The sequence below is a fragment of the Pyxicephalus adspersus genome, chromosome 10 (assembly GCF_032062135.1).
Source record: "Pyxicephalus adspersus chromosome 10, UCB_Pads_2.0, whole genome shotgun sequence".
NCBI lineage: Eukaryota > Metazoa > Chordata > Amphibia > Anura > Pyxicephalidae > Pyxicephalus > Pyxicephalus adspersus.
The window spans coordinates 33,739,041-33,761,589 of record NC_092867.1 but is presented as its reverse complement, the minus strand read 5'-3'; the positions used below and the strand labels follow the sequence as shown (position 1 = coordinate 33,761,589).

Below are 22,549 nucleotides of genomic sequence, written 5' to 3'. Positions count from 1 at the left end.
TCCAAGACCAGGAGGTGTAAAATTTGCTGAACCATCCTGTTCTATTAACATAAACAATCTCTGGTTTCAGATAGCCTGCATAGGTGTTACAATTACATGGCTGAAATTGTGAATTTGTGTCAAAATGACAACTGGTTTGCAAGAGCAGAGGCCAGCTACATCAAATTGAAAAAAAAACATCTCTGAAAAGGGTTTTGGTCGTTTGACACCATCTGTCTTCCACATTGAATGCCATTCTAACATCTCTACCCCAGTGTTTTGACAACAAATTTCAAACCTACTGGTCTTAGACAACAAACATCCGCAGTATCACATTCTATATTGATTGGATTAAGATGTTTGTGATGTGTGAAAAAAAATCTGGGGTATTTTCCTACACTGGTAAATTCAAAAAAAGTTTGTAAAGATTGGCAATTCTCTTGGCAAAAATGCTTTGGTGATGCCAGAGTCAGAGTAGAATAGCCAGACTGGTTCGGGCTAATAAAAAGGCATCAGCAACCTAAATAACCACTCGTTACAACCAAGGTATGCAAAAGAGCATTTCTGAATGAACAACATGTAGAACCTTGAAGCAAATGGGCCACAGCTGCAAAAGACCACACTGTCTGCCACACTAAGTGCCCCTCCTGTTGGCTAAGAACAGACATCTGAGGCTATAATACAAACAGGCTCGCCAAAATGGAAAAAATTGGAAAAATGTTGCCTGGACAGATGAATCTCAATTTCTGCTGCAACATTTGGATGGTAGGGACATCCTGCATTGTATTAGCAGTTTGGGCTGTGCTGATAGTGTATTGGTGTGAAGGATATTTTCTTGGCACACTTTGGGCTCCTCTTAGAGCCAGCTAAACATCATTTAAATGTCACAACCGACCTTAGTATTGTTCCTCCCTACGTCCATCCCTTTATGACTGCAGTGTACCCGTCTGCTTATGGCTATTTTCAGCAGGATAATGCCATGTCACAATACTGAAATCATCTCAAACTGGTTTCCTGAACATTACAAGGTTCACTGTACTCAGATAGCCTCGGCAGTGATCTAATCTAAATCCAATAGAGCACCAGAAAGAGAGAAGGGAGAGGGATAGAAAGAAATGTGTTTGTATATAATTTAGAATTGGCACAAATCTTGTACTTGGGTCTTTTTGGTTCAATCGTTTGTTTTTCTTTATCTATCAGAGATTTTCTTTTACATTTGCAAAACTTATCAGAAGATTATGCTTACTTCCTGTTTTAGTAACAACTACTACCTACATTTTGAATTCTCCACTACGTTTTGTGTTGGTGATATTAGTCTCCAGGACAAAAAAGCAGAATTTCCCCAGTGGCAATATAGACATCAATGAAACTCTAAGGTGTCATAGTCCTTCAACCTGATTTATGAAATCTCTCCAAGACAGAAGAGGATACAAGGTCATGGGAGACCCTGGGTGATACAGCAAACCTGGAATATATTTCATAAAAAAAATTTGGTATTAGCTGGCAAATGTCTTTAATCCTGGTCCAGATCCATTCCAGGTTTGTTGGATAAACCAGGATCCCCCATGATAGCCTACCAGTGATTTTGCCATGAAGAGGTGAGTTGGACAAACATTCTTGCTCATTTCCTTCATTCAAATCTTACATTTGTGACAAGGATACTTATGTAATTAATATATACATTCACATACACCTTTATATAAAGTTACACATAGGCAGTTGGTTATATACACCCTCATGAACATTTATGTACACATTCCTATATACATTCCCATGCACATACATGCGTTCTAAAGAGACCGCAGTGTTTTTATAGACTATTGTCACAAAATACTTATTTTTCCCACTTGGCATATTACAGGTGTCTCCTGATTCTTTTCATGTTGGAAAATCTCAAACTCACCTTACATCCATGATGTAACCACAGCACACCCAGGAGACAAGTGAATGGAGGTAAGTGACACATAAGTACGCATTTATAAAGTAGTGGTGATCTGAAAACAGATCACTTCTTCTTAGTTCTCCTCCATTTTAGATCTGATGTTCACATTTATGATGTCAGATATATAAACAGGTGATCGTTCATTTGATGGCTGTACCATATTCCCAATAAAGTGGTGATCAGAATCTCCCTCAACTTAAATAGAGTTTAAAAATGGTTCTTCCACCCCAGCTAGGGTCGCAACCAAAGAGTATCTTAGACAATCTGTTTGTCTTTTGTATCCTCATGCGTAGACTGTTATCATTACTTTATTTTTTGCACAGGAAATTTAATACACTTAATAAGATCTGGAATACAGCATGCTGTGTTAATGAATTCCCAAACTAAACTGTACATTATATGTTGAATTATTAATATTGTGTTTACAGTTATTTTATTAGGTATATTTGTCTTCCTTTGGAATCTAAAATAACTCAATATTTTAGGCTGAAGGAAAATTCATATTAATGTTTGTAATAAGCCATAGCTAAAAAAAAAAAAAAAGTAGGATGTGGCATGTCCCTACTGGGGTACACGCATAAGCTATCATTGGCATTTTGGATGGTATGTGTTGTGTATGTAAACACAAGTACTGATGTTGAACAATTAACCTTCTTTTTCACTTTGTAAATGTAGTTCTGCAAGGTTTAAAAAAATATCTGTCATTACCAGTTTTTGCTCTTTCTCTTAAGGTCGACATTTACCAGTTGAAGGGGGAGTGAAAAATGAAACAATATTTTAATCCAGATATTGATCATTTACCTAGCATAACCACCTTTCACCTATTGACTAGTCAGATTGAGTGCTGCTGCACCCCACTACAGCCTTCTATGATAATGTAAATGTAAAAAGCAGTTGATGGGATTGCTCTCCACTGTTTTATAACAGGCAGAGCTGGGAAAGCTGTATAGAAAGTGGTGAGTGTCTCCATTGGTGGTAATAGTGGAGCAGCGTTTGATTACGCAGAGAATGGGTATTCCAGATCAATATTCAATCAATGAGCCTGATTTATTAATCGTCTCCAAGCCTGGAGTAAATAGACTATTTTAGAAGAACCTGGTTGATCCTACAAACTTGGAAAAGACCTGGTCCAAGATAGAAAAATAATATTGGTGCCATCTGGGTGTCTTTCCCAAGTGGCCTTGGACCCAGAACTAGGTACATGGGAGGTCAACCAGCCACAGTGTAAGGAACCCCTAACAATTTGTGGAAGAACCCTGAGGTTCCATGGAACCCTGTTTGAGAACGGCTAGTCCAATATGTAAAAACACGGGCCGATGTTTGGCCACCACAACTTTCAAATCTGCAGGTGGTCGTTGTATTCTTTCTGTGGTCATAGCAATCTTTCATTCAATATGCTGTTGTCAATTTTGCCTTCTGGCCGATTAACAGCTGTTCTGCCCATTTAAAGTATCAACAAAATATTCCTGTAAATGTGGATGCTTATTTTGCTGGACCGTTCAGCCTGTTAGTGTAATAATAGCCAATCTTCTAGCAGAATCAATAAAAAAAATCTATAAAAACTAGTTATTAAAACAAAGTTACAGGAGTATTCAGAATAACAGCCTGAATCATTTGTGTCATTTACACCTAAATATTCATTAAATATTTTAACTCCTTAAGTAAAAAATAAAACAGAACACAAGGAGCCTTTTTTAAAATTATTTTTTAATTCTTTTTTAAAAATATGTTTCAACCTTTTGCGTGTGTATCTTTGTTTCACTTGATCATAAGTAATAGGCAGTTATAGACACTGTGAGGGTCACCCAGACTGAGATGAAATATATTGGCGAGCACGAATCATTAAACATTTGAACTTGGCGCCCTATTAGTACATTTACATTCTAACACTGTTTTATTTTACATCTAAAATTACCGAGAGATACAATGTCAGCACGTAATAAATATACAAACTGAGGTCCTAGCACTTGCACGTGGTTTGTCATCTAAGTTCAAAAGGTATTGCACATGAGAAGACATTATGTTTTTACACTAGCAGTTAGCAGTTTGTGTTTTTATTACCTTTCCGGACTTGATTTCTAAGCACAGACTTTAAAAAAGAAAACAGAACACCTTCAAGATACACATGTATATTAAAGGATTCTATGGATACATGCAAGTGATTGTTCTGCAACCCCTATAGACATACATTCTTAGCCAACAGGTCAGTACATACAGAGGATCAAGCACACATGATAACAGACATTTTTTTGGAAAGCAAAACACTGAGGCTTGCTTAATAGAATTGGGCTTTATTTAATAATACTATTCCAGAGCAATGCTAGGCAGATGCCTATTTCCATGTGTTTGATAACATTGTGCCAACAGCACATCTCTGCTTTTTTGCATGCTCCTTGCTTAACCACAAGAAATAGGATGGATCAGATTCAATGCATTTTGTATCTTTGTACCCCAAAAATGACAAATAGATGAGCACAACCAGTCTGGAAAGTATACATGTGAGGGCACATCACATTTTATGCAATGGCCTAGACTTATACAGTCATGATTTACTGTAACATTTTGCTACTCAGTGTAATTAAATACAATGTGATTTTGTATAAGAAGATAAATTAAATCCTTCACTCCCAGCCTCTAAAAAAAAACTGTTATATGTGATCAGTGACTCATCATGCTGCAAGGGATAATTCACTTATTTTATTGATTACGTTGGACCTCTGTTGACTTCAGCCTTCCAATCATGCGCAAGCAAAAATCATGCAAATTTACATTTTTCTGCGTGTGATTGGGTATTTATTGAAAACAACATTTTCATCACATTCACTAAAGTGAATTATCTTTTGCTGAGTGATAATTCACTTTGCTAAGTTGGCAGTCCAAGCCCCTTTAGTAAATTAACTGCATAGTGCTGTTTAACCACTATAGATATACTTAGGGATGTCTAAGCCATCATCCAGTTGGCTTGGTTTTGTTTAAAAATCTTGTATTCTGCCATGATATTCAACCAATTATCTTTTTTTTCAGTTGCTAGTATATTATTACATACTTCTGTGATGGCAACCTACAGCAACCCAATTTCGATGTAGATAGGAAAGACTATATTTTTGCTGGTCAAACCATAAACGGTTTAAATATGTAATAATAAATCTATACTGCAGCACAATAAACTGCTCCAAGATTTTATTGTGCATGTCTGTTTAAACACCCTTATAGCAAAGGTTGCACATTTCAAGCATTTTGCAGCAATGATCATTAAAGAAAACACTTGGTGAATAGAGTACAATCTGCCAATGGATAGGGTAGACCAAAACATATTTGATTCATTTGTTCTTTCCTAATACTTTTGAAAGGGTATTGCCAAAACACCATGATCATTTGCTGAGAAGTATGTATGTAGTGTATATACAGAACTTTGTGGTATTAGGAAACTCTTTTCCAACTGAAATAATGAGCCTTTGTGTACAATAAACAGAAATCTATCACACTGCTACAGCGTGTGTCATTTTGGGGCAAAGCCATATTTCCCACAAGGGATACAGCTATGGAAAGCATTCGCCCCATTTCCAATCACTGTAACCAGTCTTGGGAGTAAAAAAAACTCTCCAGGATAATATTTTTGGAGACTCTTTGCCAGGTTCTGACATTAATTAGACAGCACAGTATAAAGTCACAAGTCTAAACAGATCCTTTTGTTAACACACTGATATGCCTGGTTGGTGATTAAAGGAAGGAAGTCCCAAAGAAATCAATTAATTTATATACAAGTTAACAATTTTCTAGGTTTGCTCAATTTCAAAGAATATGATAAATAACTCTGTCTATACTGATGAGAATAACTTTTTACTTTAGGGATATATATTTAATGTATAACACCATGTAACTGAATCCTGTAAAACAAAGATCATACAGCAAGAGCAATGATGATCTGTATTAGCTTGGGTATAGAAGAAAACACTGGAAACATTTTTTTCCTGCCAAGTCTCTCTGAAACCAACGGTGTGATAAATCCCCAGAGAGATAAGCCGTTTTCAAGAATATTTGTACATTTGACACACAAATCATTATTGGCTGATTAAAATTGCATGCTGGAGTTTGTCACGCAACGTGTGGTATGGGGACCGTCATCTTATAAAGAGCTTCCCCGGCAGCCCCTTAGCTCATATACACTGATCTCAACTAATGTATCTGGGGAATAGCTTACTGTTCAGACATGGCGAACAAGTGTGCTGCCAATGTGTAGAAGAAATGCACTTCTGCTTTACAACCTCAATAGTGTGCAGTGCAGACCACAATGTCAAAACCATACATTTTAAATATAATTTATTAATATGTATTATCCCAAACACACACAAGTAAATTATAATACACAGACTATACAGACCTGTGGCTTGCAATGTGTAAATATAACTGACCTGTCCATCTCTGCACAAAATATTAAAACTCACATTTCATGTTTCTTATCAAAAAATTCAATTAAGATGATAAAAGTTTAAACCTTTTTTTGTTCTAAAAACAGAAAACAAAAAACACAATACTTTTCAGATTATATATTTTAAAGGATGTCATTGGGAAAAAGCATGTATATTTATTTTCAACGTAGACTAGAGAATGTCATACTCTTACAATGTATCTACATGAAGAACTCCATAATGCTGAGCACATGCTGAACATAGGGGTGTAAAGCAATGTGGAGTATGTCAGTTTTGTATACTACACCAGATAACAGTAGAGCATCAGCCATACAATGGTGGAAGGTTGCAGTCACTCAGCATTGCTCAGGGAGGTGGACATCCAGCGTTTTCTGAGTTTGATGGCCTGTTAGCATAAGGATAATGTACGCCCACTATTCAAAAAAGCTGTATTCATTTTTAACATCCAGATTATATGACTTAAAAATAAGTATAACCGCACAAAAAAAGAAAAACACATTTCAGCTGGCATTGTGATCATGCACAGTTGTTACACAAAGACCTATAACATGTTTGATCTCCCTATTCATTGTATAAGGAGTCATGTACTCCAAGCCACCACAATTTTAATGCCAAGATATTGTTTTTTTATGTGTTTTTACACCCAAGTATCATTTATTATCTACATAACTCTACCCATTGTTGATTGTAATAAAACACTGTTCACATGTACACAGTGTGTTTTACTATAATTGTGTATGTACATACGGTGTTTTGTTCCTAATTTGTGGCTAGAAATAGCTCATCACCAGGAGAGATAAAAGTGTGTCCCAGACATGTGTACTTGATTCTGGAATAAAGAATGGGATGGTCCAGTGCTAGAGTATATGCAAACATCTTCATGACTTTAAAGAAAATGAAGAAATGGATTTCTTTTGTCTGCTGTAGAAAAGCTCCTCTATACTATGGGGAGGAAATGAGCTGCAATCTCAAAGCACTCAGTCGACAGGCACACTTGCATGCTCACACACACAATTTTCTGTTGAAATATAATGTACATTCAGCTGTGTTTCCTGATCACTGTGGCATCTCTTTACTATTTACTGCAGTCTTCCAAACATGGCTGCAAGGCCCAGACAGGACTGTGCTGTTGAGGTTCTACCAAATGTATCCTCCATCATCTGCCTCTCCTGTTTCGCCTTCTTCTTCTTCGGCCTCTTCTCCGGCATCTTCGGTCTCTTTCTCTTCTTCATCTTCCCAACCAACACCACTGCCAAAATCCCCTGAGAACCCAACCACGTCATCTGTTACAAAGACAACAAGATTATGTTTACACGAAGTATTGGATGAGCGGGTTACAGATTTATATCCTGGCAACTTATTAGATTTTAGGGTGGTACAGAGATGTATTGGCAATGATCGGTCATCTTCCATATTTGATAATTAATAATTTAGGCTGTAGATACTGTCGGATAATGGTGCACTTTTGTGAACGATAACTACTTGCCAAACTGTACCAGGGAAACGATGACCTTGATGTATTATAGTGACTGTAAGGTAACTACAAGGCAATGTTTCCAGGTACTTGTAATTTTGACTAGGTGGAGTTCTAGTTCTTTATCGGTGTTCAGAGAAATATGATTTTCACGGCATACATTCTGCACCCAGCCATTGGCATAATCAGGGAAGAGATGGTAGCTAGTCCTGACAGCATACAACTCAAGTGAAGATGAGCAGAACTCTTACCATCCATCATTCTCACTAAGAGATCTATTCATCAATATAACACTCAGCACCAAGTAATACTTGTGAGGCAATGGAGTTAAGAGAATCAATATTATGAGAACCTCGTATGATAGTCTTTTTCCACACCTAAAAAGTAAAAATCTGTGGACAGAAGAGGTGGTTGCCTGTAGCTAATTATAAGTTGTTAAAGTCAATGTCCAACCATTTTTTTAGTTTTTTATTGAGTAGAAAACGATAAAACCACTTGTAGGTTTTTTATTCCTCCTGATTAAACAGAGAAAATCTATAAACAAAATTTTCGTTCCCGAAATCTGCCCCGTCAATAACAATAATTGATTATTGATAAGAGTTTAACCCTTTCCTACTGCATCCAAAATTAAAACAAAAAAGTTGCCTTTACATAAATATTTGTTATTTCTTTTTTTTTATTTCAACCTTTAGACATTTCCTTTTAATATGCAAATGGTTTAGTTTACACAATTTCCATTGACATATGAAACTAATATTTTTTTTTTACTTTTCCTGGCTTCTAAAGGGCACACTAAAATACCCTATATTGGGGGAAAAAGCTCTACATAGCTGCACCAAAAACATTTCCAGATACAAGAAATGCAGAGTCTTTTATATTCTCTTAGGTTACGTCAGTTAATGGTTCATTTTTATGAGGAATATATCACAGCCCATTTAAATGTAGTGAAATCTCTGAATGAACCTTTTCTCTTCTTCCTTTCAGCAAGCATGCCATTACTAATGTATCTCTCTTTGCAAAGTGCAGCCGACCTTGCTCAAAGTGTTCTATCCAGTGTGCTACAAGAATGAATATAATAATAATGAAATGTCCAAGAGCGATACATATATTGGTGTTCCAAAACAGGGCATGATGTGCTCAAGGATTTTCTTTCTGTACAGTGAAGGTTATCTTATAAGACAGTATTCAGGTACAACACGGACAGTAAGTTATAGTGGACAGACATTTGCTGTTACCATCTATTTTTCTGGTCAAATAAAACTAAACTGCTGTTTGGATGGCATGGAAGTTCTTTCCCAGAAACACCATTATCCAAAGGGTGCAGTAAACATTGTAATAGTAATGCTGCAAATAATATACATAGGCTATGAGGATATGGAACTGGAAATAGGGTTTACGTCTGTTCATTCTGCATTTACTTATTTACTAAAATAGGATGAAGCCGTGCTTGGTTTTATTGATCAACCATGTGCCTCATTTCCTTTACATGTGATTAGGTATTCCAAGGTGACGCAGGTATATCTAATTTATGATCAGTTATGTTTTATTCTGAATATACACTTCTAAAAAGTGGGCATTCTTTAGTGAATCAACCTTATTGTTCTTTCTTACTGTCCATTTACAAAGCATTGTGGAATAATACATTGGCGTGATTAGCATTCTTGCCTTGCAGGGCTGGAATCCTGGGTCCCTCCAAGGACATGAATTGCATAATCAAACCATAAGCTTGCTCGGGGCTGGATCTCATGTGAACTGCTTTATGCAAATGCTGCTCTTTAAAGTGCTATTTAATACGTCAGCAAATGTGCCCTGATATATTCAGCAATGCCAGGGAGAGAATATGAAGTTAATTTATTAATGGGAAAAATATACGTAGGCCACCTCTACAATACCAGACCTTTTGCAGTTGTAATAAAAATGATATAAGGACTGGTTATTCCAATAGTCTAGTCAAAGCATGGAACAATATATTATCTGAATTCTATTATGTTTTGTACAGTACAATGTCAGAATGCTAGAAGACATTGGTAGTAGATGTTATCTATTTTTATTATGGCAAAGAGCATAATATGATCTATCTACAAAGCTCCCTACTCATGCTACTGATAAAGTAAATTATACCATGGTGTTTTAGAATACATGAGTCAATATTAATATATGTCGATGGCTGCCATTACTGCCCTTGTTATTGTCAGGCTGTTATCGGCTGTATTTTTACCCAAATAATTAACCTACCTTATTTGTTTTTGGTTTTGGTCCAGTAATTAAATATAAACTATTGAAAATACTCGTTATAAGCTCTTGTGAGCTTACCACTCACTCTTCTTCTCTCTGTCTGTTCTGCAGTTGTGTCAGTTAGCATTCTGAATTACACCTCCACACTTATGTTAAGAACATAAGAAAAGGTAGTGGTTTTCTGTAGTCATGTCTAGGGTGACAGTGCTACTCCTCCATAGATAAACCAAGGACTGTAACCTGCAATATCCCACATTTGTACTGACTGCATTAACTTGCATGCTTTAAAATACATTGAAATACTATCAAGTTGTGTGCAATGAGGTCAATGATGGTCTGCAAAAGTATAATGTAAAGACTGTAATGGATATTTCATAACCAATTTTAACTATAAATGAATATGTCCTTTATAACACAATATACATGGTGTAAAGTGCTTACATTTAAAGTCCCATTTATTCGTTTCATATTTTTAATGTTCAAAGTGCCAAACTGCCACCTTACATTACTTACTATAATTACTGTAATTGAGCAAAAAATACTGTATGAATCACATACAGGTAAAGCTTTATAGTACTGTGTTTGAATTTGTCCATTAAAATTGACCAATTGTAAAGCTAAATAAGCCAGTCATGTAATCCTGCAGTATACATTTATTGCTCATACCTAAGAAAAAAATGACCATTGACCCATTTGAATTGTCCAAAACAAAGAACGGAAAACAAGTTTTCTCGGTCTAAACTTCAGTACAACGATGTACCCTAGTGGGGTTAGTTGCAAAAACCAAACACCTGCATTTACATTAAATTTTGCTTAACCTGAATTTTTTTAATAGTAATGCATTCAGCTCTGTATTGTTGGCAAATCTTACCACAGTCTGGATTTCCATGTATCCTTGTGCCAGTTAGCTCAGATCCATGCTGATCCACACACCAGCACTCCCCACTGGCCTGATCACACTGCATCTTCCTGTAGTAGCCATCTTCATCACAGCTGGGAATGAAAACCCCTAGAAGGCACACCATTGTTTAGGTATAAATTGTAGGACAGTACCAGGGGTAGATGTAATGAAAAAGGATGCATAATACGTTCCACTAATTTCCTACACTGTATTACTGCAGTCATGTCTTGCTATCCTTGCCTTTGGCATTAACATGGTATTGATAGAGTGGACATGCTTCTGAATAGCTCCTGGCTATGGTAGTGACCCTTTAAAGAGGGCAGAAGCATTGGATTACAAGAGGTTTCCTATTATGATCTTTACTGGTTCATTTCAAGTGAAACTGTCAGAAAAGAAAATATGGAAGCTGCCACTAACAATTTCTTTTTTGTGCAGATCTCTCATTCTAACCCTGGCTTAATGTTTAGTTACTGACCTGGAACAAGCACACAGCCATTGGAGTGTGAAAAGTCTACATTCCGGCTCTGCATATATGTTCCAGAACAGTGTAGAGATCGTTAGGACAAAGAGCATGCACCTTTAAAAACTCGAACGTGGCAATTTGCAATGTTTCTGACCTTGCAGAAAGTTTAATAGTACCCCAAGGGGTAACTGCACTTGAACAAAAACATTTGTAATAGGACCACATCTCCACGGCTCCAATACACCCAATTTTAGTTCCTTGACGAGTTTTTCTCAACTAGAAGTTTGTGACTATCAGTTCAGTTTAATTATAGCAGGGGTTCCCTGTAGACCTGAAAGTTATTTCAATAGGTTCCCCCATGAAATAGGTCAAGAAACATTGTCATAGCCAGAAAAAAGCTAGTGTTTCGACTAGTGGTACAAATGGGGTCACTACCATAATAACACATTTTTTTTTATTCAAAAATATGCAATTAACTACTTTGACAACCAAAGAAAAAACTTGTCCGAAAAAATTGAAAGATTTATGCTAGCCAAGCTGGTGCAGAAGCAACTGAGGCTTCCTCCAGGAGAAGGGACCCCCCTTGCTTTGGTATCATACCAGTCTACTGCACAGGAGGACCGTATTCCCGAACTTGTCCTAAGGCTACCCCAGAATGGTACAGGTAAATGACAAGTATGATGATGATGATCTATGAAAACTCACCAGGTTTTTTCTTAGCAGCCTCTTGGATCTGCACCTTCTCAAGTTCTGCAAGACATGGAGGCTCTAAAACCAAACACATTATTAACAGTCAAGAATCCAATCCTTTTCATCTTATATGTGTATGTTAGAAAAAAAAAATATATAAGGGATGCTTAAAAGTACTATGCTCAAAACAGCAATATAAACAACTATAAACAGCAAGAATCCACCAACAATACCTAACACAATACATTATCACAATATTTCTCCCAATGTAGGACAAATGGGGAAAAGAAACACTAAGAAAAAAAGTCTTCCTGCACATTATATATATGTTACAATTATGCCTAATGTATTGTTCCTAAAAGTTATGGCAATAGTAAACTTAAGTTACCATAACAAATTTTACAGTTTTCTATTCCTAATAGTATACTTATAGAGTCCATAGTGTATCCATTCACACTGTAGCACTGGTTGATTTGTGAATAGCTTACAAAGATACCTCTTTATTTTATTAGTTCTTTTAAATGTATTTTTGTATTCAGTTGATGTAATTATCCATCTACTTACTTTCTCTCCAGAAACAGAAGCACCACTCAGCAGTGGACACTCGCCCATCCTTATAAGTATCACATGAGTTGAAGAAGGGCCGGATGCAGATTTCATACTTGTCAAGGTTGATTGCTGCCAGCTCAGCTTGGTCCAAAAAGAGGTCATTGTTGGAATCCAACTTAGAAAACATCCATCCTATTGAGTCTTTGCAGCTGGCCACCAAGGTCTTGTCTAGCACTGTATAAATAACATCCGTAGTTACTAGAATTTCTGAATGAACGTGCACCTATCACCTCAATTAATAATAACATAAATTGTAAGCCCCTTAAAAATGAGATTTCTTTAATTCATTTTTTATGTTTATGACTTTCCTCTACTTGGACACGTGCATATGTTTTATTTTAGTCACTTTTATTTTCTTCTGCTCTGATGTCACCTCCTTTGCTATCAACTTGGAAGTGATTCTTGGCTATTCATTTCCCACCAGCTGCACTGTACCATCCTCTCTATAGCGGAACAGAGCAATCAGAAAAAAAGCAATGAACTAAATTTTCCATGCTATATACATATGTCTATGAGTAAGTCAGAACATAAAACTCTTGGATAGATCCTTATTTTGGTAATGGGTGCAATCATATGTTTGTTCTGTTAATTAATGAAGTTAGCTGAAGTGCTGCTGGAATCAAAGTAAAGAAAATATCAGTTGTGTTTTTTCAGGTTTTTGATTATGACATAATTCTCATACGCCTGCCATTAGAAAATATGGGTATACTGTTCCTGGCTTTCCAGGTGCCTGTTTTTTTATAATTTTGAGTCGGAAAAGGCAATCAACAAATTAGAATTCCGTATTTCAACACTTGTTCTAGTTCAGCAACTCAAAGGACTTGATTTATTTAAGCTCCCATGATAGACTATCATGGGAGAACCAACAAATCTGGAATAGATTTGGTCTAGGTTTGCTGGATCACACAGGTTCTCCCATGATAGTCTATCTTGTCCCGTCCTGGAGAGCTTTAATAAATCATGCCCAAAGTATCAGACTGACAGTTACAAATCTAAGGTTTCAGCAATTGACATTGGCAAAAATAGCCTGAAATTCTTCCAAACTATGTAACGTGTAATTGTCTAACCCATTGTATCATACAGGCACATAGTCCAGGAGAAAGATTTGAAAATGGGACGGCGACATATTAAAAAGCTTTCACAAACAAGGATCAGATCAAAAATAGCCCAAGAAAGTAATTAACTAGTTAATTATGAATAAAACACAGTGCTTGTACTGTGTAAAATTAAATACACTTGCAATACAATTTTATCCTAGGTTTAGCTACTTGTGCCATAATGAGCATTCATTCTGATTAATCACTCCCAGCTAAATCCACTTATACTAAGATTTGTAACAAAGGAGGGCTATTTTATTTCCAGCTGAGTACATTACCCTGTGCTGAAGGTAAGGGGGTCAAATGAGTATACGGATTACATAAAAGAAAATGACAGAGTATTCATTGTCCTGTTTATTTACCCAACGACCCCAATCTGCACAAGATTATCATATTTCCTGGGTTTAGTGGTGCCGCCAACACTTACAGTCTTACAACATCTGTGAAATGCCACATTTTGATGGAGCAGACGTGCACCTCATTTCTGGTCAGCCCGATGTCATACTGTTTATCAACATCACTCAGTGGTACTATTGTCCCTATGTCATGCCAAGAGATTCTGATAATTAACTTCTAAAATGTTTTGCTTTACTAACGAGGTGCTAATTAAGCAATGAATCATTTTTCCAAAGTACCCATCAAGCTCTTTTGGAGTGTGAAGTGCTCCAATAAATTATTGGCCCAAGCTTCTTTCAAACTGCTCCTAGATTCATGACCAGATGCTTCATCTGAATCTTTGGATTCGTGCTACACGTGTCTGCTCAATGTTCATTAATGGAGGCTGGAACACTGTATCATTGTTTCTATCAAGACATACGAAAGACTATATATCATGATCATCCAAGAAATTGAGATAATCACTTGTCTGACATAGAATACATTTGTGAGCGTAATATCCATGCACTGGGTGACTCTAATTGAACTTTAATTACTTCACTGTTCTATGGCGGATCTATGGAGCCATTCATGTTATCAGTAGGTTTTTGTAGTATTATTAGAATAAATCCATACTAGTGCCATTTTCAGTTTTTAGTGGCTTTCTCATACACGCACAATTCAAAGAACATCAGACAAACCTGGCCATCAGTATATTGAGTTACAGATTACTTTCTACAGATTTCAGAAATTCAGATAAATCCAGATTTACCCACTTGCTGTGAATTTAAAATATGATATTTTCTTCTTTTTAAGATAATCTTCCCAAGCATCCACCACTTTTTCTTTTAGAGATAAGGGACACAGTGGGGTCACTTCCTAGCCGGCTAATTGAGTTTTTAAGGAGCAAGAGGATATTGATAGATCATTGAATCTGCTACTAACAGTAGCCCTGTATGTAATGTGCTGATTATCATGATACATTCAGATCTTGAATGTAAAAAACAACTAAAGTATTTTTAAATGTTTTTTGCTTTAAAACTGCATTTTAACCCACAGAATAATCTTTTGAACCTGGCAAAACCACTGGCTGAGAAGGTATGAAAAAGTCTTGCATGTTAACGGTAATCTGTGTTTTCTTGAACATAACTTAAACAGTAATTAAAAGGAATAGATCTGAAATCTCATTTAGGAACCCATGTGATCTTAAAGCATTATGTAAATTATATATATATATATATACTCACAAACCATTTAAAATGACTATTTAAAAGTGTTCTCTGGAGTACATTACCATTCACTTGTTTCACTCCTGCAGCTGCTGTACTGTTCTGCTTGGAGTTCTCATGAAGCAGCTGAAACCAATCCCGTAAACGGTCTCCAAGGTCCGCCAGGTCCTGACCAGTACATGTCTCTCCTAAAAAGAACAATATCAATATTTAAAAAGGAACAAAGTCGTCATTAAGTTCTATAATTCTATACAGTTTTGCCCCCTTCTCACCTGTAATGTTAGCACTATTATATTGCTTAAGGCTGAATTCCAGCCAGTTGACTGAGGAATGTCCTCCAGCATCTAGCCCTTTACACCTAACTGTCTCTGACCCACCATTTTTATTCATTTGATTTCAGTTCTTTAATTCATGGAGGCTCAGAATCACATGGTGCTGTTACCTAAGAAAGTCTAAAGGGAAATGTAGCCTGCCTTGCTCATGTCTCCAACCATCCGCCGGCATTAAACAGAGAAGCACAGGGACCCAATAATGACATTGACAGGTCCAAGAAAGGTATGTAATGAAAATGGAAAGGTTTTATTTAAACATTGTGTTAGCATTAGTGTTCTCCACAGGCCTTTTTTAGCTGGATGCACCACCTAGGACTTTTCAGTAACCACCTCACTGTTTTTGGGTGGTTACTGAAAAGCTGGGTCACAATACAGAGACAATGGATAGTTGGGGCATAATACAAAGACAACAGAAAATGGAACATAGTAAGAAGGTTGGCATTTTAGAATTAAAACAAAGTATAGTAGGCGGTAAAAGGCTGACAGTATTATAAAGGTTAATACATTTCTATGGCAAAAAAAATTTGCCATGTGTTGTCTGTCCACTTTTTGAACACACACCAACAATTTCTCCCCACCCAGCTAAAAATGTTTCTGAGCATGTTGATGGGGGATATAGGAGGAAATATTATAGGCAGATTTATCTTCAATTTTAAGTTTTATTTAATTGAGACTTAAATAGAAATCATAGAAAAAAAAAAATAAATAGGAACAGTTGGCACATTCTGTACATATAACAGAACACATAAACACTCTAATAGACATGTTTTATTTTACACAGATCTCATCTTTTTGCTGTTTAACTTTTTAAAAGCTTTAATGTTGTAATAATTTACTTCACAATTGAAAGCTGGTTTGTATAATGTGCTACATTTACATTAGAAAGCATAAAACACTCAATGTTATTAAGCCTACATAATGGTGAATATAGCTAAAAGAAATGTACAAGGTGGCATGAAAATGAGAAATTGGGTTTCAACATAATTGGCACTATTTACTAAGCTTTAACAAATGTGTTGTTTGCTATAACTAAGTTGTTTTTGTCAATTCAATATGAAAACTTCATATTTTTATATTCAAACAGCAGATGAAACTTTAGGCTTAAAGGCTTTTTCTTATTTTCTTTGCTGGAAAAAAAACTGTTTACAAAGTTTATTAGCTCACACAGACTTTTACACACTTATTAGTAAAACAATCATGTTATAATATTAAAAAATGTAAAAAAAAAAAGATGCAGACTCAAACCTATTAACGTTTTATGATAACATGAATGCTTTTTAGTTGTTTTGTGTTCCCAAGCACTTATGTTTCCAGGGCTGCAAGCAAGTGACATGCCTGATTGTTAATTACATTAAGCAGTTCGTTAAACAGCAATAAAAGCTTACCCTGTTTGTTGGTGTCTGTAGTGGTGGTGGTGGTCGTGGTAGGAGAGTTTTCTGTTGGACATGGACAAGAGCCTTGGCACTTCACAGTCAGCTCTTTGCTGCTCAGGCACGCTTGCTGCTCCAGTTTACACTAATAAATAAGAAAAGGAAGATCTGAGCATTGCTATGCCGATTCCTGGCACACAGCTATGCGGACGTGATTGCAGTAAGTTTCACATACGCTAATGCATGATACCCTCAAATATTTCAGGACCAGCAATTGCAAACACATCAAGCTGGTGAGAGCTACAGAACAGAAGCATTTCCTATGTCGGATGTTATCAAACACACTACTAAGAGAAGAGGTAGAGAGAGGAATGGATTGTAGAGATACTAGTATTACAGTAATTTCATAAAAAGATGTGATTTAGCAGTTGGGTTGTCAGCTTTGATGTTTTTTTTTAATTCTGTAAAAAGTTGGGTATGCACAATGTTTCCATTTCAGTATAAATGTTTGCAATGATCAATTATATGTTTTTAAAACAATGCAAGAGGGCTGTAACTATTTAACAATAGTTAAATCTCTCCTCCAGTACAATGGGCAAACCCTTGTGTACTATGTGTATTTCTTCAAGTTTTTACTGCTAGAACAAGGGCAGTTGTGTCTAATGATGACAGTCCATTCTGATATCAGTGTTTAGCTTAGATTGTTATTAAAAAATACATACAAATATGTTAAAATAATACGTCTTAAAGTCATTAAAGGAAACATATCATTGATGAAATATGTTAGCAGTCTTTATTTTGAAAACGCTAGATGCTTGGCTGCTGAGATGATCTCAAAGTATCAACAATTCCGCCAGCATAAAAAATTTTGACTTAACTTCATACAATTTTTTCCTGGCCAGTATCTCAGAATGTACTGATGCTATAAATGCAGCATTGATCTACAACTAGAGTTTTTGCAAAAAATTCAGTAATGACAGCCTACAGAGATCTGCCACTGATGACCTCCTTTATAAGACCATGTTCTGAGGCTTTAGGATTCAGGATTCTACAGCTGTGCAGCACAACACAACTAGAGGGCAGTTATTTGTAACAAAAAAAAAAAAAGATTGGCCACAGGATTTTTTTTTTTCAGGGAAATTGCTTTGATTGGAGAAAAACCAAATCAAATGACCTGGCAATGTCAACTATCCTAAAGAAACCCTAACTAGACCCCTCTCTACCTGCAGCTACCGTTCTATCTCCCTTCTCCCATGTGTCTCGAAACTACTTGAACGCCTTGTCTACAAAAGACTTACCGATTACCTGAGCTCCAACTCTCTCCTTGACCCTCTCCAGTCTGGTTTTACCTGTGTTCCAACTTCTTGCGGCTTATACACATAGCTTTTTGGTAGCCATGAGCTATGCAAACCTTATGTCGACTGCATTTCACTTTCTGGCAAGGGTCCTTTGTGGTGTCCAGGGCTGGGATGAAAAAAAGAGTTTAATCTTATAAAAGCAATAAGGAAATAACTTCACTAGGGCTTTATAAATATTAACGTGAAACACTGAGTTTTTCTAAATGGAAATTCAATAGTCTATTTCAAAATGTGATATGACCTCCTATATTATCTGTAATATATTATGAACATAAATCCCACCTGCACTTAAATATTACAGATTTTACTAAATGTATTAATGAATATGTATATTTATTGAATTTCAAAACAGGTTACATGATTCCATTCTCCAATGATGGTTAATATATTGCCCAAAACTTAATGACTGCTACAAAATACAATATTTATGTAGATTTGGCCATTCTTTGGAGATAATTGAGTTTTAGGATATAACTGGCCTGCTATGTCTGTGGACCATGTATACACTGCATTACACATTCATATTTTATTATGCTGTAAATCCATTGATTGTGTTTTTTATTCATGTGTCATATGTGTATATGTATGATCATGTATATATGGTATATATACATGATCATATATATATCATATATTATTTATGTGTGAGAGTGTGCAAAGTGTTTTATTGGAAATATTTATGTAATAAAGCTAAACAACCAACAAAATGGCAGCATTTGAAGATGTAACACAAAGAAATGATAAAATGTGTGATGGAGTATGGTATCAATGCACAATATACCCAATAAAAAGAAAGAATTGTAGTGATCCCCAAGTAAAATTACTAATTTCCTATTCGTCTTTATCCAATCATGTTGTCTTATATCTACAAAATCAACCCTTGCTCACAATATGAGTTCAAAACAGGAAAAAACTGGCCTAAAAGTTTTTCAGATGTGCAAAAAATGTGTTCAGACTACTCACAATAAACATTCCTATTGTGATCATATACAAACTCCTCTACCACCTCGATCTATTGAGCCTGGTTTAAAAAAGCTCTCCATGGCTGGAGAGTATACACTTTTATCAGTGAAGCTAGGTGATCCAGCAAACCTTGAATGGATCTGATCCAGGATTCAAAACATTTGGGAGCAAATGACGTTAAAGAAATCCATTCCAGGTTTAATGGATCACCCAGCTTTATTGATAAAAGTGTATCTTCCCCAGCCTTGGAGAACATTATAAAATCAGACCTATTGTGAGAGCACCCTGACGTTTAGGTTATGAATGCTCCTCACCAACAACTGTTTTGGCCATTACTACGGTTGCCCTATTTTTTTTACATTAAAATAAATGAAAAATTAGCCAGAAGCTCAATCACACTACAAGAAATACAATTAAAAATAGTGGCTGATCACCAAGAGCTGGCTCCTTATGTTACACAAGCAGCATTTTGCAGAATTCAGTAGATCTCAGTTTGACATAATTGAGCATTATGCTGGCTTGTAGGATCTATACCAACTACATTCTACTTGTGTAGGTAACGATCACCATGGGAAGCCTTTTTATGATCAATTGCTTTTTTGTGAACAAAAATCAAAAATACCTTCAGTGTATCTAACATTTGGTATATCGATATCATTATTTTTTCCCTTTATTTTTTTGTGATGATCCTACCATTAACACATTTTTTGCTGTTTTAGGATGAAAATGCTAATATACTGTACTTTATGTTACCCTGGGACATAAAGTTAGTTTGGGCTAATAAACTCTGCCTCTCCTCTTCTCCAAAATATAGGTGGGGATGTTATGTTTTATGAATGGACAGTAATCTGCCAAAAACTGTTACTGTACATGTGAATAACATTACTGGAAGTCAAAGGGATAGACATCTGGCTAGGTAGGTGCTTGTAGTACAAAGACCTCCTATGGGGTGCTATGTGTATAACCTTTGAGAACTTTATCCCAGTGGATAAGCTTTTTCATCAAAGGAGCAAGTATGCAATACTTCTTCATGGTTTATTAGTTCTTGTTGTCTTTAATCATCTTCTGAAACAGCTCATTCCAAAGTAATTTGGGTTTGGAGAGGCCTCCCAAAGCTGCGTTTGTTTATCAGAGACTCAGCAATTGAACACAATTTATACAAAGCAGAGCTGTCTTTCTATGTTAGCATTTCTTCACCAGGCCCACATCCTCATGCTGTGAATTACTAATTAGTCCTTTAGATAATGCCTGCCATTTGTGTTCATACTCATATGCCTAGACCTGTAACACTGTCCCTTTTCTGTCCTGTTCTGCTATTTAGAGATTTCATTTACGAGGATGCTATTTAAAGTATGCTAATAAAAAAGATGCCGGGCAGACATAATAAACATTAATTAGGGAAGCATAAAAGACTTTATATTTTACTTGACAGGTACCTGACATCATCAACCACAAAGCAATCTACTGTGAGCATGCCATGCTGCTAAGAAACCTGCCAGTAAAACTTCATAGTTCTTGTATCGCCAGGGAGACTTAGAATAAAATGTTTTCTTACTGATCTGCAAATGTATTTTCTTCTAATGTAAGTGGACTTTAGAACAAATAGATATTGTCCCTTGACAGCCATTTATACTAAGCAAATATCAAAAACACTTTCTTCCTTTTTGGTTTGTTTGCTCAGGCAGCTAAGCCACGGGATGGCACTTTTGAGGAGTGTTCTTCATTTGGCAAATATATTACCATTTGTAATAAGGCTGTATGTATTTAAGTAGAAGTTTCTTGTATCTGATTTTACCTGTTTGTTCCCTTGATAAAGGGGGCCATTGTGCCCCGAAATGGTTGGTATGGAACCCAGTGGAAGGATTTTCAAAGAATCATGAGTGTTGGCATCTTTTGTTTAGCTAAGTCAACCGGTTATAAAATATTGAGGGACGCATGTAGTTTAGAAGAACTATTATGTTATGGCTGCTAATGCCGTTGTTTCCACAAGTAAATTAGCTGAAAGCAGAAGACCCACACTTCGATGTAGTAGCATTTAGCAATAGTTGGCTCTATCCAGAGCAATGCCCTTTCCGAATCTGATTTTTATTACCATTTATTGGTAACAGGAGCTTAATAATACATAGACAAGATACACATTTAGCTATACATCTGCACACAATAACTAGTTGCTCCAAGCTACTGGACAGATTCCAGCCCATAAGTGTGTGTAAAATTAAACTAACCTACCGTAAATACCTAAAAAGATTTGTCACCTGAATTTCCAAAGCCAACCTCCATAACCATTACTTCCCTTATTCGGCTTTAGAATGAAATGTCGTTAGCTACCAGGATTTACCTAAAGAACAAGTATAATCATTTTTTCAACAGTATTTCATGCTATAAAAAACTATAGTGTGTGTTTGGTGCTACATCTAACCTAAACCATATTTATTTACTTAAAAACACTTTACTGGACTCTTCAAGCACCACTTATAAACCAATTTCTTCCAACCTCATATCACCGTTAAAACAATAATTTATTTGACATTATAATACATGAAATGTACAACACATTTTTTGAAACAATAGGTAGAGTAAATGAAACTGGGTATTCCCACTTGCATTTTGGCGCATTTTGCAGATTTCGCTTCCTCGGGAAAGTTTTAGAACATCAAAAAATATTGGGTATTTCATCCAATTGAAACCAATTAGGATTACCCATTCTTTTAACTCAGCATGGGTCGGACTTCTGATCAAAATCACACAGTAATGCTAAGCTCCACAGAAGCAACCTGAATCTCTTGTAGTCAGTGCATTGTAAGGGGGGGACAACCTTAGGATAAACTCCTTACAAGTTTTTTTTTAGTAATGTTTCAAATATTTCAATTTGTTTTCATGTCATTATTTCTTTTTGTTCCTTTCTTGCCTGTGTAAACAATTTGTGAGCTCTCATGGAAACTGATTGACATTCACTTTCAGACAAACAGACCAATGCCACAAAAATGATGGCCACCCGTCTACCACTTCTTGCCACCCAGCTTAAAAAGTCCCATGGAGAATACTGATGTATTTCAACTGTGCATTTAGCTGTTTTCCTGGAGTTCAGTTTCAAAATTCAAA

General features: G+C 36.0%; 3 protein-coding genes across 5 annotated transcripts in view; 1 reads left to right on the top strand and 2 right to left on the bottom strand.

Annotated features, from left to right (window-relative positions):
• The window catches only part of TYSND1 (trypsin like peroxisomal matrix peptidase 1), a 44,637-nt gene extending 31,952 nt beyond the window's left edge, over positions 1-12,685 (top strand). For all 3 annotated transcript variants that reach the window (XR_011922456.1, XR_011922455.1, XR_011922454.1), the window contains 2 exons: positions 1,841-1,932; positions 11,919-12,685. The gene's annotated coding sequence lies outside the window, so the exon portion shown is untranslated. The remainder of the gene's footprint in view (positions 1-1,840; positions 1,933-11,918) is intronic.
• On the bottom strand, positions 3,610-17,412 carry LOC140338845 (testican-2-like). The gene is made up of 7 exons (XM_072423164.1): positions 17,362-17,412; positions 17,142-17,271; positions 15,490-15,612; positions 12,679-12,897; positions 12,130-12,192; positions 10,932-11,069; positions 3,610-7,634 (listed from the first exon to the last, which is right to left on the bottom strand). Exons 1-7 carry the CDS (start codon positions 17,410-17,412, stop codon positions 7,489-7,491), a joined length of 870 nt encoding a protein of 289 aa, XP_072279265.1. The 3' UTR covers positions 3,610-7,488.
• A 1,059-nt stretch (positions 17,413-18,471) lies between these two features.
• The window catches only part of LOC140338844 (testican-2-like), a gene marked incomplete in the record, with an annotated part of 72,760 nt that continues 68,682 nt past the window's right edge, over positions 18,472-22,549 (bottom strand). The window contains 1 exon segment of the mRNA XM_072423163.1: positions 18,472-18,590. Within this exon segment, the coding sequence (XP_072279264.1) occupies positions 18,472-18,590 (119 nt within the window).

What these genes read in the sequence shown, in the direction of transcription:
- LOC140338845 (XM_072423164.1), bottom strand. Translation starts at nt 17,412, where the DNA reads ATGTGTTTGCAATTGCTGGTCCTGAAATATTTGAGGGTATCATGCATT. An exon ending in TACAGACACCAACAAACAGG is followed by an intron (nt 15,613 to 17,141) that starts GTAAGCTTTTAT and finishes TGTTCTTTTTAG; the next exon opens with GAGAGACATGTACTGGTCAG. An exon ending in AGGAGTGAAACAAGTGAATG is followed by an intron (nt 12,898 to 15,489) that starts GTAATGTACTCC and finishes TTATTTATACAG; the next exon opens with TGCTAGACAAGACCTTGGTG.